The sequence below is a fragment of the Adiantum capillus-veneris genome, chromosome 30, assembly GCF_014529385.1.
Source record: "Adiantum capillus-veneris isolate H3 chromosome 30, ASM1452938v2, whole genome shotgun sequence".
Classification (NCBI taxonomy): Eukaryota; Viridiplantae; Streptophyta; class Polypodiopsida; order Polypodiales; family Pteridaceae; genus Adiantum; species Adiantum capillus-veneris.
Window position 1 is genome coordinate 109,154,682 of NC_140960.1, and position 16,685 is coordinate 109,171,366.

The window sequence follows — 16,685 nt, forward strand, 5'->3', positions numbered from 1 at the left end:
AGGAGCAAGTTTATATTACTCATAATTTTTTTGGTCTAAAGCAGAAAAACAAAGCAATGTACCCAATTAATTTTTAATCATAGCAACATGTGTCACTCTCAGCATGCTTTCTAGACAACTTTTTGTTACCTCAAAGATCATATTTTCACATGGGGATCGGGGGTGGGGTGGGGTGGGGGGGGGTGAGATCAATTCAAATATTTAACAATTCTCTACACCTTTTCGTGCACAAAGAATTGTATTTTCTAGACATCCACTTAAAGAATCAAATTACTCTTTCTAAAAGAAATGACAAAGGGACAAGAGACAAGTATAAAATTATAATGATGTAAGACACAAATTCATGCAGACGAAAGTGTCAAATACATACCCCATTAGGGTGTTTGTAGCAAACAACTTCACCAAGATATTGCATGGTTTCCTTAAGGGTGATTGCATTGTTGGGTAAGGTGCATTCTTAAGGAGCAAGTTTATATTACTCATAATTTCTTTGGTCTAAAGCAAAAAAACAAAGCAATGTACCCAATTAATTTTTAATCATAGCAACATGTGTCACTCTCAGCATGCTTTCTAGACAACTTTTTGTTACCTCAAAGATCATATTTTCACATGGGGGTCGGGGGGGGGGGGGGGGGGGGGGGGGGGGGGGGGGGGGGGGGATCAATTCAAATATTTAACAATTCTCTACACCTTTTCGTGCACAAAGAATTGTTTTTTGTAGACATCCACTTAAAGAATCAAATTACTCTTTCTAAAAGAAATGACAAAGGGACAAGAGACAAGTATAAAAGACACAAATTCAAGCAGGCCTTGGGCCACAGGTTGTGAGACACTCATCATGTTGAGGGTGTGAAGGGGTGAAACTTTAGAGCTTTAGATCATCCATCAATTGCCTTTTTCCATCATCTAAAGTAAATAGATGAAATTTTTTTAATAATCAATCATTGAATTTATATACATGTATGAAATTTGGGCTAAGGTGGGGCATCAAAGTCCCATTCGAGGATGAACACAAAATGACAAACTAAATCAACTAAAGACTGTATTGCACAATGTCTGCCTTTTCTTGGTGACATCAATTGTCATTTCATACCCATGATTGAAGGTTCGATGAGTTGATCATGCTTTCCTATTATTTAAAGGTCAATTCTTTCCATGTACATGGTTTGACCTAAAGCTATCTTTAGGTCGATGAGATTTTTATGCTTTCCTATGATTTAACACAAGTTTGGTGATTGAGGAAGCGTGTACCACTTCCTATTAGCGTTGTCAAGAAGCTTTGGATGTTAAGGACATAGGCTGCATAAATTGCATCTTTGAGCAAGCACTGATTGATCATTATAAAGCATATTGCTTCGATTATCCATAAGAGAAGACAACTCCCTGATGTGGCATAGCAATAATAACCCGATAAAGTATTTCCTCAGGACTACTCAAGATGGTTACCAAACCTTGGTTTGTCATTGTTAAACTATGACATACAATTAGAAAATAAGTCAACAAAAATGATTGGTGCATGTGGACTAAATATTGCAAGCCAAGTTTTACTCCTATTGACCAAGTGTAAACCTAGTACCTTTCCCCATCGAGGATCCTTTTGTTGTGGCTTAGAAGCATGATGTGGGTTGCCTTGTTTATTGCAGCACTATTTTGTATTTAATGTACAATATGCACTTGAGAAGATTGCTGCGGCATGTTACCGCTAAGAATTGGCAAGTTTCAAAAAGTAACACCAATAAATGGTGAGAATTTCATAAATATTGTATTCTAAAAAGTTTCAGCAATTGAGGTAGAATCTCTTTATTTTAAGGACAATTCACTGACAGCAAAATGCTGTTAATGTATAACATTCATCTAGGACAGCTACAGAAGTCATACAATGTGAATTTCTTTATAATTAAACCAATAGGACCAAATATTGAAACTTAATGGGAAAAGTTTATAAATGGAAACCCTCCTGAAAACACTCATTTTGTATTTGAAGCATCAATTCTTGTAGCAGACGCGGTTGGCTCGTCACAATTGCATCTACCCCATCATAAAGCATCTCTCTCATTCTTTCTCTATCATTTACTGTCCAAGCATACACCGTCTTCCCAAACCTGAAAAGTATCATGGAAGATAGATATGATTGATTGCAACACAAAGTTTGGAAACATTTTCTCAGAGTCTTGAATCCCTTACTGGTGAATTGTTTTGACAAATTTTGCACTTATTGCACCATGGTAAGCTCCAACTACTTCTGGTGTATTCATTCTGGTTGAACTAGTCATCTTGCCAGTCACTTCATCCTCCATTACTATGTATCCTGCCTGCAAAAATGATACTCTCTCTCTAGACCACATAGTTCCTGCTAGTAGCACTTACTAGATTCATTTTAGTATCTCTTTTTTTGTATCCAGACATGGTATCAGATTCACCAGTTTGTAACAAATTGGTCTCATAGGTCATTTTGGCCATTTGAAGACGTTAATATATCATTTCATCCTCTCTCTCTCTCTCTCTCTCTCTCTCTCTCTCTCTCTCTCTCTCTCTCTCTCTCTCTCTCTCTGTGATCGGATAGATCTTTAAGGTCTCTTGGATTAGTTTCCTACGACGTTAATATTCTCTTCTTCTTCTTCTTCTGCTTCTTCTCTCTCTCTCTCTCTCTCTCTCTCTCTCTCTCTCTCTCTCTCTCTCTCTCTCTCTCTCTGTGATCGGATAGATCTTTAAGGTCTCTTGGATTAGTTTCCTACGACGTTAATATTCTCTTCTTCTTCTTCTTCTGCTTCTTCTTCTCTCTCTCTCTCTCTCTCTCTCTCTCTCTCTCTCTCTCTCTCTCTCTCTCTCTCTCTCTCTCTCTCTCTCTCTCTTGAATAACAGGTCTTGAGTTCAACTCTCCTCGTCGGCTAGATCTTAAGGTCTCTTGGGGTAGTTTCCTACGACGTTAAAACTCTCTCCTCCTCCTCCTCTCTCTCTCTCTCTCTCTCTCTCTCTCTCTCTCTCTCTCTCTCTCTCTCTCTCTCGTGAGAACCTGCAGCGCCAAGGTCTGTGAACTAGATCTACGCGAATAGAAATCCAGCATGGTAGAGGTGAGTTACGGGATAGGGCAATGTCACAAACTGCTGATGTGTCAAAGCCCTACAGAAGGGAGCCAACTTGCAGATGTCGGCCGAGGGGCCTAAACCCTAAGAAGAACAAGTAACAGAAGAAGAAGTCCTACCAACTTATGGGGACCCCGTCCGATGGGGCCCCAAGTGACAAAGGATTAAAATAAAGCAAGACCTACACACAAAGAATGACGTAGCAGCTGTACGGAAATTCCGGAAATTGCGCTAACATGATGACGTGGCAGGCTGTACGGATTCCCGCATTGCTTTTGCACCAAATGCTTTTGAGTTTGAAGGCTTTTCACTATAAACTACTTTTGGGCGATCAGCGTTTTCAGATTCAACATCAGATTCAGATCAGATCAGTGTTATCAGATTCAGCCTCAGTTCAGATCAGCATTTTCACATTCCGTTTCAGATCAGTGTTCCAGATTCACCCCCAGATCAGCCCAATGTTTTTCAGTTCCAGCCGTCACCGCGTCAGCATTAGCAGATCAGCCCATAGCCTCGTCGTCGTTCAGAGATCCCATTCAACATTCCTAGCGTTTTGCATCAGTTTAACATCAATATGCAATACTCAGTATTCAACATTTAGCCATTGTACCAGCATTTGTGCAAGTAAACAAAGCAAGTACTTGCTCTGGCAATAGAGCAAGGAGGCCCTTGAGGGTGGTTGGGACCAGACAGCTCTCTCTCTCTCTCTCTCTCTCTCTCTCTCTCTCTCTCTCTCTCTCTCTCTGTGTGTGTGTGTGTGTGTGTGTGTGTGTGGATAGTTTCCCATGATGTTAAAAATTCTCTTCTTCTTCTTCTTCTCTCTCTCTCTCTCTCTCTCTCTCTCTCTCTCTCTCTCTCTCTCTCTCTCTCCTTCATTGTGTTCAGTTCAATTTCTCTTTTCAAGTGAAGTAAAGTAACCTTGTGCTTGTGCGGAGTACTAGATCTGAGCTAAATCCTTAAACATTCCGCTGCACCTGACAAGGATACACTCGCTGCTTTTGAATCCTGGAAATCAAATGTGGAAGACCGCATGAATGAAAAGGATGCATCAATCGAAGCACTTAAGACCTGGCAGCCTGTAAAAATACCCCTGCAAAGGAGGGAGTAAATCAACCCTCAATGACAGCAAGTGAAAACTCTACGTGAAGAGGAAGAACAGAAGGCACGAACGGCCTCTTCATGGGCGGAGCATCTATTCAAAACACAAGAGAAGGCTGATAAAGCTGAAACGTGGATCAAGGGCACAAAGCAAGGAAAAGATAAGATGCATGAAGCCACACCGCATTCACTATCATCAATATGATAATTGAGGAGGAGCAAAAGAGGAAGACTAGAGCCCTTCATGTGCGTGTTACAAGTTTCAAAGACACTGGAAAAGTAGAAAAGAAGTGAAAGACCTCTTGAAGCGCATGGGCATTTTTGAACGCACACACACAGGTGCTTGGAGAGTGGGAAAAGAAGGGAAGTGATGAGAAAGGAAGCTCCAAGGAAAGAGCACTTATTATACGTTTCCCTACATTGGAAGCTAGGAAGGAATTCCTGAAGAAGAGACCAACACTCAAGCAAACTGGGATGACCTCACTCTAACACAAGTAGCACACATGCAAGAGCTCATGCCAAAGATCAAGGCAACAAGGGAGAGAGGGAAAATTGCTTTCTACAGAGGAGGGAGAGTAGTGGTTTTGAAAAGACGCACCACATGACGGTGCGAGACCTATGGGACCAACCTTAAAATGGCAGGATGGAATCGTAATGGATCAATGAAGCTAGATGTAGGTGCATTTGAGGATAACTTCAAGGGAAGAGACATTATTTTTTACTCGGAGACGCATTAGACTCCTGGTGGCACATTACCTAGAGTGATGGGATACCATTGGGAGACTACTTGTAGACAGAAGGTGAGATCAACACATAGAGGACGTGGGTCAGGAGGTGTGGTAATCTTATTCAAGGATGAGCTTTAGCCCCTCATTCTCGGAGATATGGGCAGGCCAGATATATATGGGTCAGAGTGAGAGTGGAGACGGGGAGGCCATTCTACATTGCAATATGCTATTTTGCACCCAGTGCATCTCATTTAGCATCGCCCAAGGGGCTGTCACCCTACATGATATTGGATGAGGACATATGAGAGTTTCTAGGGATGGAGATGTCATTCTTCTAGGAGACTTTAATGCCAGGACATGCCACTCTCAAACAACTTTCTACGATACCTCAAAGGAAATGTTGAAAGAGTTGGATGCCAATGGTATGGATTGATCATTGGCCAGGTGTTCGCGGGATGAGCACACTCGGTATGGGGGATATTTGACAGAAATGGGGACTGCACATGGATTGGCCATCTTGAATGGCCTCTAGATCTTTTTCTAGCATCGAGTGGGTTTACTTGTTTTCCTCATAGACATGGGGCTAGCACAGTGGTTTATGTTTTGGCTCGGTCCAGTTTTATATCCTCTATTCAGGACTTTACAATCGGGCCGAGGTCTATCGGGGTAGCAATAGAGCATGCCCTCCTCACGTTTACCGTCTCATTCAGTTCAACATAGCTCGATTGGCACAGACATCTAAGCATACCCGATACACTTTGACTTCGGATAATGATTCTGTCTACATAGATGGTATATACAAACGCTTGCGCACAGAGGATCCAGGGAGATCTCTAGAGGAGCTCACTTATATATTGACAAACACTGCAAGATACAACAGCAGAGGCATAACCACACACTGAGCTTGGGCAGCAACGACATTCTGGGAGCATACCCCAGAATAGCTGGTATGATGAGGAGTGCAGAGAGACAAGAGCCCAACTTCAGAGGGAGGTACTTCTAGGAATCGTCACTCACAGGCAGTCATGGATTGCTTCTTGGCACTTGGTGCGACAGAAGAAGAGGGAGTTTGTAGCTCGATTAGAGCAGGATTTACACGAGCTGTTTTTGAGCAGGACTCAGGCAAGGCATGGTGACTCTTCCATGGGCATTCTCCCCCACCAGTCATCACTTCTACTGTCACGTGCACATCTAACCCTATGTGCATTTGGACAAGTGTTGACCGCTAGGTCAACAACACAAGATAACTCAAGTTTCGTACCAAAGTCTTATCTTTTGCGAGTTATGAAATGCTGCGGATTATGGATATAAACGTCATTTGTAATGAGTAGTTATTCTAGTTTCGGAAGCCGGGGTGCAATGGCACTTCCAGATTGTAAATAAAAAACTATTTGACCCTTTCAACCCCATTTTTGGTTAAACCTAAGGTAGCCTTAGTATATAAGGTACCTAGGTCATTTTGTAAAAAGACTTTTATCATAATCAAGTTTTAGCGCTGCCGTCTACTGTGTGTGAGAGAGAAAGAGAGTGAGCGTGAGCTTCATCCTCTCGCTACGCCCGGCTCGCTCAACACATTGGAGATCCGACTGCACCATTGCGGTAGGCTCGAGGAGAGCTACGCGACAACGCCAAGCATTCCACGCGAGACGAAGCGCACACGCCGACGCATCTACGAGCTAATTGTGGTCGTAAGTGTATCAAACGATGTCTGTTTTCTGCGTGCTAGTAGTCTATAGAATCGTGGCGACATAAGCTACGCATAGGTAGTCATAAATTTCAGTTTCGGGCACTTTCAAAATTCGGCTCTGTCATCCTACGCGTTTTCCGCAGATGGGTTTTGAGTGAGGGTTTTGAGTGTAGAAGCTTAGGGACAGGTGTATCCTAGTGAGGGGATGGTGTTCCTTAAGTTTCGTACGAATCTGGCATGATTAGGCGAGTTACCTTCCGCATGTGTGTATGTGGCTAGGTGGTGTAGTTGAGAGCAGTGAGGTTCTTGATTGTGGTTTAGTTGGCCTTCCTGAGTGTTGTATGTGTAGGATGGTCTAAGCCTGACAAGCTTAAGAGATTTCCTCCGTGTGCCTATCGTGTCATCTGTGTCCTCGATTGACATTATGTTGATCTAGGTAGTGTTTGCATGCACTTCATGGGTGTGTGAGTCGCTTCCCGTCCAACATTGGCGCCGCTGCCGGGGACACAAGGACCTAAGTAGGTTTCCTACTAACACTCGTGTGATGGTTGCTTGATTTAGTTTCGGCTAAAGAAAGCATTTTTCTTAAGTGGATCCGGAAGAGGATATTCCGTGATCAAGTGGATAGCCAGGAAGCGTGTGTTTTGCCGAGGATCTGCGACTAGATAGGTTTAGTTAGGATCTGTGGATTAAAGTAGTTGTTGGTGGTCGAGTGATTTGTGAGGTGATAAAAGCGTTTACTAGTCCGTGTGTGACAGTGAAGCGTTTTTCTACTCATAGATGCAAAACCCCATATGATTTGTAGGAGTAGCTTTACGTAAGTGATCCGATTCTGATCTAGAGCTTTTGAGGGTAAAAATGCATTAAACAAGCTTTTGTGGACATTTTTGCATGACTGACTGATGTTGTGCATATAAAAGAGCATTTGCAAGGGTTCTGTGAAGAAAACCTGCAATTCTGTAAACATAGACATCCTACGCGTAGGATGTCTCAAAGGGGTTCTAGAGACCAAATTTGAAAAGTCTGACTGCACCAGTGTGTTCAGAAGGGGGGGTTTACCCTAAGTATACATTGAAACTAGAGTTTTGAACAACTCTTGACACCCAAAAGACCAAAGACGAAGTGTCAAAAACGCGAAAACAAGAAACTTAAGATTCTGAGCACAATTTTGCATAAAAACTGGTAGGAATGCTTGAAAAGTAGTGCTCAAGACCTGGGGAGGCCTGTGGATGAATTCTGCCAAAAATTTCATCAATAGACATCCTACGCGTAGGATGTCTCTAAGGCACTTTTGGTAAGGAATTTGGGAAAACTGAGGTTACCAGTGGGTTCAGAGGGTAGGTTTTACCCTAGTTACATATTGACTTGGGTGTTTTTCCCTATTTTTGTTGACCAAAAGCCAAAAGGTGGAGTCAGAAAAACGCAAAATTTCAGAAAAGGCTTAAATTGAGTGATTTTTGCATGTTTTTGCAATTGTGAAGCATACTTGCACTTGTTGAGAGCATAAGGAAGCATCAGGGACACTTCAGTCTCAAAAAATCAGCAGTAGACATCCTACGCGTAGGATGTCTACAGGGTGATCTAGTGGAAATTTTGAAAATTTGAGGTTACCAGTGTGTTTAGAAGATAGGTTTTACCCTATTTTCACCTGGAAAGTGGAAATTTGACCAAATTTTGACAGATCAAAGCCAAAAGACGAGAATTGCCAGACATCCTACCCAAATTGTGCCCAAGGCATAATTTTGAGACCAAACCATAGGGTGACTTCATGTGCATGTTATACATGATGTTTTGAGTGCATGTGACAAATTTCATCTCATTTGGGTCAGTAAAGGGAAGATTGAGTGGACTTTAGCACTTCTGACTGAAAAAAGGCAAGAACAGCTAAAATTTGGGACTTTTGAAATCCAAATCAAAATCTAAGCATACCACTGGGTTACTGACATCAAGGGGAAGCTGTGGGACAAGTCTGGGGTCAAACAAGCCAAAAAGACATCCTACGCGTAGGATGTCATATGTGTGATTCTGCACTCCAAACTTAATTCTGAGCATACCATTGTGATCAGCACATCAAGGAGAAGCTGGGGTGAAAATTTCAAGTCATTCTGAGCAAAAAGACATACTACGCGTAGGATGTCTCTAAGCCAATTTTAGGGTCCAACTGTACTTTTGACCATACAGAAGTGTTCACAATGTCACAGAGATCCCAAATCTTCTTTTAAAATTGAATTTGGACTCATTTTGACCACTCTAAACTGCATTTCACTGTTTAGGCCATAACTTTCACAAACGGTATCGGATTGGAAAAGTTTTTATATCAAAACGTAGCCTGAGAGCAGCTCTACAGATCTTAGAGCAAAACTTGAACTAAATGTATGCCAACGGCAATCATTTAGTTCAACTTTGAAAAAAAACATCGTTTAAGGCCTCAAAATTCATCCGGAAGTCAGGGGTGTCTGAAAGCGACAATTTGCGAGAATTGTGACGAAACGGTTGCAGTTTTGGACATAGTTTCGACTTTTTCCTAACCAAAGCACTTGAACACAGTGGACTAAGTCTACTTGAACCAAGAAAAAGCTCTTAAGCCTAGAAATCATGTCTACCCTAGATTCAAATGCAGCTTACACAAGCTTGGAGAGCCCGACGATAGAGGAATATCCTCCCACAATGGATCTTCCAAACTTGCAATTGATAAAGACCCATCTTGTTGAGAGAGTTTGGATGATTGGTCATGAGAGTGAAGGACTATATAGATGCATTGACGACAATGAGGTCAATCTTTATAGGTGCTCAGATCCATACTTAGAAGAGATAACGGATTACAAGCTCTTATATGTCTACACATACGGAGTTGACTGTCAATGGAGATCTATAGTTGTCGACAAGTATGGACGAGAATACAGAGTTGTAGAAAGAACAAATCCACACACTGTTCTAGAAAGAGGTGGATATTTGGTCAATGAAGGACCACAAATGCCTCCACCAAACACGAGAATTCCTATAGGAATTCCAAGAAGAGAGCCACCAGGATTCCCTTCAAGAGCGATAACGAGAGAAGGATTGGGAGAGTCTCTGGTTAGACTTGTAGACAATCCACGAGTTAGACCATCCCAAGTCCAGAAATGGGTAAACAGAAAATACTCCGGAGATAAAGATCCGAGAGATCACGTAGCGGCTTTTAGAAGAGTGATTAGAGCAGAGGAAGTTTCAGATTTTGCGACACAGTTTGCGGGATTTGGATTGACTCTAGAAGATGATGCAGCTACATGGTTCGACTCGCTGGAAAAATGGGATTTTGAGACCCTAGATGAGCTGTTTGAGGAGTTTATTGAAGAATTCTCGCCAAAAGGCATTACTCACAACACGGTCTCGCAAATCCATAGATTCAAACAAAAAGAGAATGAATCAGTACGCAAAGCATCATTACGACTCAAGAGATATGTTAGGCTCTGTTCGAGAGCGGAGTTACCTACACAAGCACGACTGATGTTGATCTTTATCCAGGGAATTAGACATGCGGGCCTTCAGAAGGATCTGCATATGATAAGGAGGATGACGCTAAACGAGTTGATCAAAGAAGCTCTTTATCTAGTGGATAACTGTGAGGCATACAAAGAAACGGACTTAAAGAGTCAAGGAGATGACACATCCTCTTAGCACAGTGTTTCACAGATAAGTGAGTCCATTGCCAAGCCAACGGCACCTATTGATCAAGAAAAGCTTATCAACGACTTGGTCAAGAGGTTGATTCCTCTTGTAAGGTCTGATTATGGAGAGCCAAAGTGGTGTGAAATTGAGAGAAAATGGACGAACCATACGGGGGAAGAGTGCTATTATAGCATGAAAAATGCTAGGGAGAGGTATGTACAACTTGTTCCAGAAGCACCTACTCCACCTAGATACATTACGGGGAATGCGCCAGGACCAATAGGAGTTTTAAGGCCACAGCTTGTCTTAGGACAACAACCTCCGCTGCCAGGTGCTAGAATGCAGGTAGACATGAGATACATGCCAATGATGGAAGCATCAAATAAACCAACGCCAGTACCACCTACAATGTGGTATAGCAACCAAAGTGGGTACTACCCTTCGGAGAAACAAAATGTGAGAAAAACACATGGAGTGGTGAGGCCGGTACAACCTCCACCTCTTGGGTTTCAGTCGAAAGAAAGAAGGTATGAAATGGACGAAAGGACATTGTGATTCATTGCAAATAGCGGCTTATCTAGGTCAAAGCTTGCTTATAGCCAAGAGGAAATGCTAAAAGAATCTCCTCAACCAGAGACAGATTGTCACAAAAGTCGTGACAACCACTTGGTCAAACAATGTCCTCATACGGAGATCACTGAAGTAAATGCCTATTGTCTTGAGTGTGGCATCACTCACTTGATCCCCGATTGCCCGAAAAAACCAAACCAAATCAAGAAAATCACGACAAATGTATCAGGGATTGTTCAGCTCCCTAGTAGCTCAAAAAATGAAAATGTCGTACCAGTTCAAGTGGTTACGAGAGCACAAGCTCAAAAGAAAGCTGATGAGAATCCAGAGACAAAGAACACGGAAAGTGACACGAGTCCAAAGACAGATGATGGACCAAAGACAGACGTGCCTAGTCAGAAAACCAAGAGCAAACGAAATAGTTGGAAAGCTAGAAAGACTAGGATGAAAGCATGCAGGGAACGAGAGCAAAAATCCCTAGCTGAGAAGCTTACCGAAGCTGAGGAAAAGATGAAACAACATGAGGAAAAGGAGGCACCTTCTCTTACACAGATGGTTAAACCTCTAGAAGAACCATCCACGGATGAGAAACCAAGAAGTGCTAGTTCAGGAGGATCTGTGTTAGGAGAGAAGGTTAATGAGACATTAGATGCCCTCTTGAAAGCCTATGATGCGAGGCTTAAAAACAACCAAACCCAAGAACACAGGTGGATGACATATCCCTATACGGAACTAGAAAAGCAAAGGTTTGAAATGTGCCATAAAATGATTCAAACAGCCCAAGCTTTACTAGAACCACCAGTTGCAAAACCTGCGGATGTGAGCCGTGTCATGCCTACACAAGTAATCCCACCAAACCAGGAACTAAAAGAGCCAAATTCTAGTCATGAGCACAGACCAAACCCCAAAGACCCAGCATTAGAACCAAGGATAGTACTGAATACCACGGATAACTCTTCCAAGGGATTTCACCAAGCTATACCTACGGATTGTAAAGAGATAGATGGTCTTGACGAATTGTGGAAACAAGTCAGAGAGGCCAATGAAGCCGATGACCTAAGAAGGCGAGTAGACAAGACTAGTGATGAACGAGGAGTGTTTCTACCACCAATAGAGGAATTTGAGACTGGATCTCACATGAATCTAGACGTGCAATCGTGTTGGGGCGATAAAGGATCTGTACAATCTATGGATAGTCAGCCCCATTCGCTAAGAACACTACCGTCCTACATGGGAGAGTACGAAACCAAGTCAGATGTGGTTGCAGTCCCATCACAGAGACTGTCTCCTAACAAGGCCATCGATTCAAAGGGGCTAGTAGATATTCTATCTACCCCAGTCTCATATACAATAATGTTAGCCGAGTTGCTCAGAATAAGACCAAACATGTGGGCTAATGTAGGTAAATGTCTAGAGAAATGTGGTGTAAAAACCCCAATGACTCAAATCGAGGAAGGCATCAAAGAGCTTGAAATGCCTCAACTAAATACTAGGCCAGTGCCATTAAACAAGGTAGGCGAGTATTATGAGGGAGAAGATGGAAATACCACCCTTCCTATGGAATTCAATGGTGTAAAAACCATGGCAATCCTTGACAGTGGAGCTGGTGTGGCCATTGCAACCAAAGAGGTTTGGAAAAAATGGGGAAAACCTGCCTTGAGATCCACACGAATGACCCTGCAGCTTGCAGACGGACACAAGGAAAAGTCCCTAGGACTGCTAGAAAAAGTAATTGTTACTTCTTGTGGCATTGAATATGAACACACTTTTGCTGTTGTTGACTTTGGCAAGAAGAACAACTATGAAATCATTCTGGAAACCATTCATGCGACAATTGAAAATGGTCCAAGATTGGGGTTATGACCATATATACCTGAGACATATGGAAACCATAACAAAGATAAACTTGAGGGACCATAGCTACAGGGATGTGACGAGAACACCGGTTGAGGAATTTGATTCCGCCACAGTAGCAGGATCAGAACTTCCAGCTGGGTTAGGTAAGCCTAAAGAACTGTGGATGTGTGGAGCTTCACAATGTGGTAGCTTGAAACGCGAGGAATGTATCCTAGAGCGGGTTATAGAGGATATGGACTATATCCCAGAACCATTTCCTGAAGAAGAGTTAGAGCCTTTTGGATGGGAACACATCTTGGCTACTCTGGACGTGTGCGCCGTGGAGGATGCTCCCACAACAAAGTTTTGTGATGAAAATGGCTATGATGTCGTTCCTTATTTTGAAGTGAGTGTAATCCAGGAAAAGGAAGAGAACCAGACATCAACAAGCTCTCGAAATAAGGAGCAAACAAAGAAATGTGGAGAATCAAAAGATGAAGAAGACGACGAGTTCTATGACTCTGTAGAACACTTCGAGCTTCAAGAAGATCAACGACCCAGGAATCAATGTCATCGCTACACGAATAAAGTGCATCAAAAGTGGATTCCAAAGTCCTCGGTGAAGACACAGCCACCACAAGCATCCTCATACATGGCTCCTAATAAGGATGCAAAGACTCAGCTAGGAGGCATACGACCAGAGCAACGAGCTAACAATGCTCTAATCAATGGGCTAGACAAGTCCTCCAAGAAACTACCACCCACGAGCAAACAGACAGTAACTTTCCACTACCAGCCAAAAAATCAAGGGAAAGTACAAGAAGTCAACCTTGCTGAGGATAGTAGCGATAGTGATGAATCTTACGACATCCCCTATCATCAACTCAGGCCATCACTATCACCAACCCCTTCAGCAACAACCATGACAGGTCAAAAGAACAGGACAACAAGCCAAAGCCAAAAAGCTCGACAAATCTGGATACCAAAAAGCTAGATCGGCCAAAAACAGATATGGATCAAGAAGACAAAGATCTCTAATGACAAATCACAAGATCCAACACCAAAACAAAAACAAGGAAAGCGTGCACGAACAAGTAAGAATATCACAAAATCGCAAGCTTTCACAACTCAGGTTTGGGCTCCAAAGAAGTTGATTCAAGCACCAAAAAGTCAGGAATTCATTTGGATTCCAAAACAACCACAATATCAACTTTCAAAGCCTGAATCCCGTCACCAACCAAGCGTACAAGGGCTGAAGCAAAGACCACTGTCGACTCACACAACAAAAAGGTGGATCCCAAAGAAGTCTCTTCAAACACAAACGAAGCACGGGCAAGTATGGGTTCCCAAATGAGAGCCAGCAACAAAACAGCCAATAATCGCAAAGAAATGGGTCCCAAAGAAAAACAACAAAACTGTTGTCAGTGCATCGCCGCTTGAATTCTTACAATTCTTCATACGATTACAGTACAGTTAGAAGAGAGCAAGTCGCTTCAATCAAGCAACGATACAGGAGCTTCAAAGACCATTACATTGCTTAGAATAGGAAGCCTCGCCAACAGATGCCAATAAGCAAATTGCTTATACCCACATCTTGCACAACATAAATCTTTTCCATGAATTGACTGTGTATGCATAATAGGGCTACATTACAAGGCCTGCATAGGCACAACTTTTAATTGCCCAAGCACAACACATACCCTTTGCGATACCCTGTCGTAAAGGATGACTCCAAATAGGAAGGGGGGAGGCATTCTGAATGCGGACCTAACATTATGACTATTAGAGGGCAATGTTTTGTGAGATGCATTGAATTTTTGCGTTTTATTGTTATAATTTTTGACAAAATTTAGAGTATATGCCCTCATAGTAGTGTTACAAAGGAGTATGGGGACAAAATCCATATATGAACCCCTAGGGACATGTGTATAGTGTACATAACATTTAGATTTCTATTTGAATGATTTTTCTTTTGTTGAGTTGTTTTAAGATTTTCTTTGTTTATTATTAAGAAAAATATAAAAAATCCATAATCCACATGAAGAAAAGACTGACGAGAGGCCTGAGCACTACAAAGAGAAGAAGGTACAGGGAAACGATAAAAATTCACGAAGTATGTCTCAGCAGCCACTACAACAGCCAAAGAACTTGTCACAAGTAGTGTCAACATGCAACCGACAAGTCATACAAGTCAGAGTCGAGTAGCTACGCCACAAAATGAGCGAGGTGTTAGTCCCAAAGCTTCAAGTAATATTCTCTGTGGTCTAAGTGTCTTAGCTATTCTAGGTACTGCTCAAGCTGGAAGAGTTCAGCATATTTAAGTTGTGTCGCTCATGCTGGTATAGGTGAGCAAAAGAGTCGAAGTCTAAGTACTTAAGTCTGGTGAAGTGAAAGAGAAGGTCCAAAAGACACTCACGTACTGAGCACAGTGAGATACGAGTGGAGAAACTTCTACATCGAAAACCCTTCTTGGAAAGGTGGAAGCTATTGAGACATCTTTTGATGTCACATGTGCTACACATCATCTCCTTCTTTCACATTGCATGCTTTTGTTGACAAATTTCTCATATGCATATAGAGTGTCCCATAATTGGCACTTGCATCCGGCACTCTTTCCGTGTTTCACCCACGCACTCAATTTTCATGAACATGTACTTCACGTTCAACTGCTCAACTCCAATAAGAGCGTATACCAAAGGCATTTTTTTCCCACCAGGTTTTTTCCCTTTGGTCATCCAAGTTTTAGACCCTAATCTAAAGACACCTATCACCATCTTCTTGTATTTATTCCTTCTACATCAACAATAAGGAAATTCTACTCAAATCAATTGACAAATGAATTGGAGCACCAATTTCAGATCATAGCATACTTCTCCTCAATGGCGAGTCGAAGAATGGCCTACAATGACAAAGCTGCAGACAACACTCACAACATGATTGCACAGGAACAAAGAAGTCCCCAATGAAGAAGAGCAGACATAAAAGAAATCAGAGGATCTCAAAAGATGAATGGTTACGACGATAGACGTCCACTCTAATGGAACATAGTTCTTGTTGTGGTTCGACAAAGATACAAGCAGTGCAACAGATGAAGCCAAAACAACAGCAAAGTGTTAACCGCTGGGTCAACATCACAACATAATTCCTTACAAAGTTGTCATTGGCTCCAAGATCAAAATGCCAATCACTCAATTCTACAGATTGTAGAAGTTGTTTCTGAGAATCACAAATACTCCGAATTCACAGATTTGCTAGAGCAAGTGATGGATGGAGCTTTCTCTATCCATGATGATAAGAGTCAAGTTAAACGACATTGGGTTCTTTTTGAATTTAGATCTGGCAGTAGACCTATAATGACAGAAACAGATGCTGCAGCTCGGAGCGTGGATGTGAAAGACATAAAGTTCATCATCAATTATGATTTTCTTGAATCATGTGAAGACTATGTACATCGGATTGGACGAACAAGACAAGCTACTGCAAAGGCTATAGTCTAGACTTTCTTTCCAACAACAAAACGACAGCAAAGACCACATCGCCATCGACAATCAGGTCATGTCGGGGACGACATGAACGCGGAAGGGGGGGATGTTGACCGCTGGGTCAACAACACAAGATAACTCAAGTTTCGTACCAAAGTCTTATCTTTTGCGAGTTATGAAATGCTGCGGATTATGGATATAAACGTCATTTGTAATGAGTAGTTATTCTAGTTTCGGAAGCCGGGGTGCAATGGCACTTCCAGATTGTAAATACAAATCTATTTGACCCTTTCAACCCCATTTTTGGTTAAACCTAAGGTAGCCTTAGTATATAGGGTACCTAGGTCATTTTGTAAAAAGACTTTTATCATAATCAAGTTTTAGCGCTGCCGTCTACTGTGTGTGAGAGAGAAAGAGAGTGAGCGTGAGCTTCATCCTCTCGCTACGCCCGGCTCGCTCAACACATTGGAGATCCGACTGCACCATTGCGGTAGGCTCAAGGAGAGCTACGCAACAACGCCAAGCATTCCACGCGAGACGAAGCGCACACGCC

At 42.2% G+C, this 16,685-nt stretch overlaps 1 protein-coding gene across 2 annotated transcripts in view; it reads right to left on the reverse strand.

Moving 5' to 3' along the window:
• Positions 1-1,717: 1,717 nt before the first annotated feature.
• The window catches only part of LOC147418597 (glycerophosphodiester phosphodiesterase GDPD4-like), an 81,131-nt gene continuing 66,163 nt past the window's right edge, over positions 1,718-16,685 (reverse strand). For both annotated transcript variants that reach the window (XM_086506612.1, XM_086506609.1), the window contains 2 exons: positions 2,185-2,312; positions 1,718-2,102 (listed from right to left, as the gene is read on the reverse strand). In XM_086506612.1, coding sequence (XP_086362738.1) covers positions 1,940-2,102; positions 2,185-2,312 — 291 coding nt within the window. In that variant the 3' untranslated portion in view covers positions 1,718-1,939. The remainder of the gene's footprint in view (positions 2,103-2,184; positions 2,313-16,685) is intronic.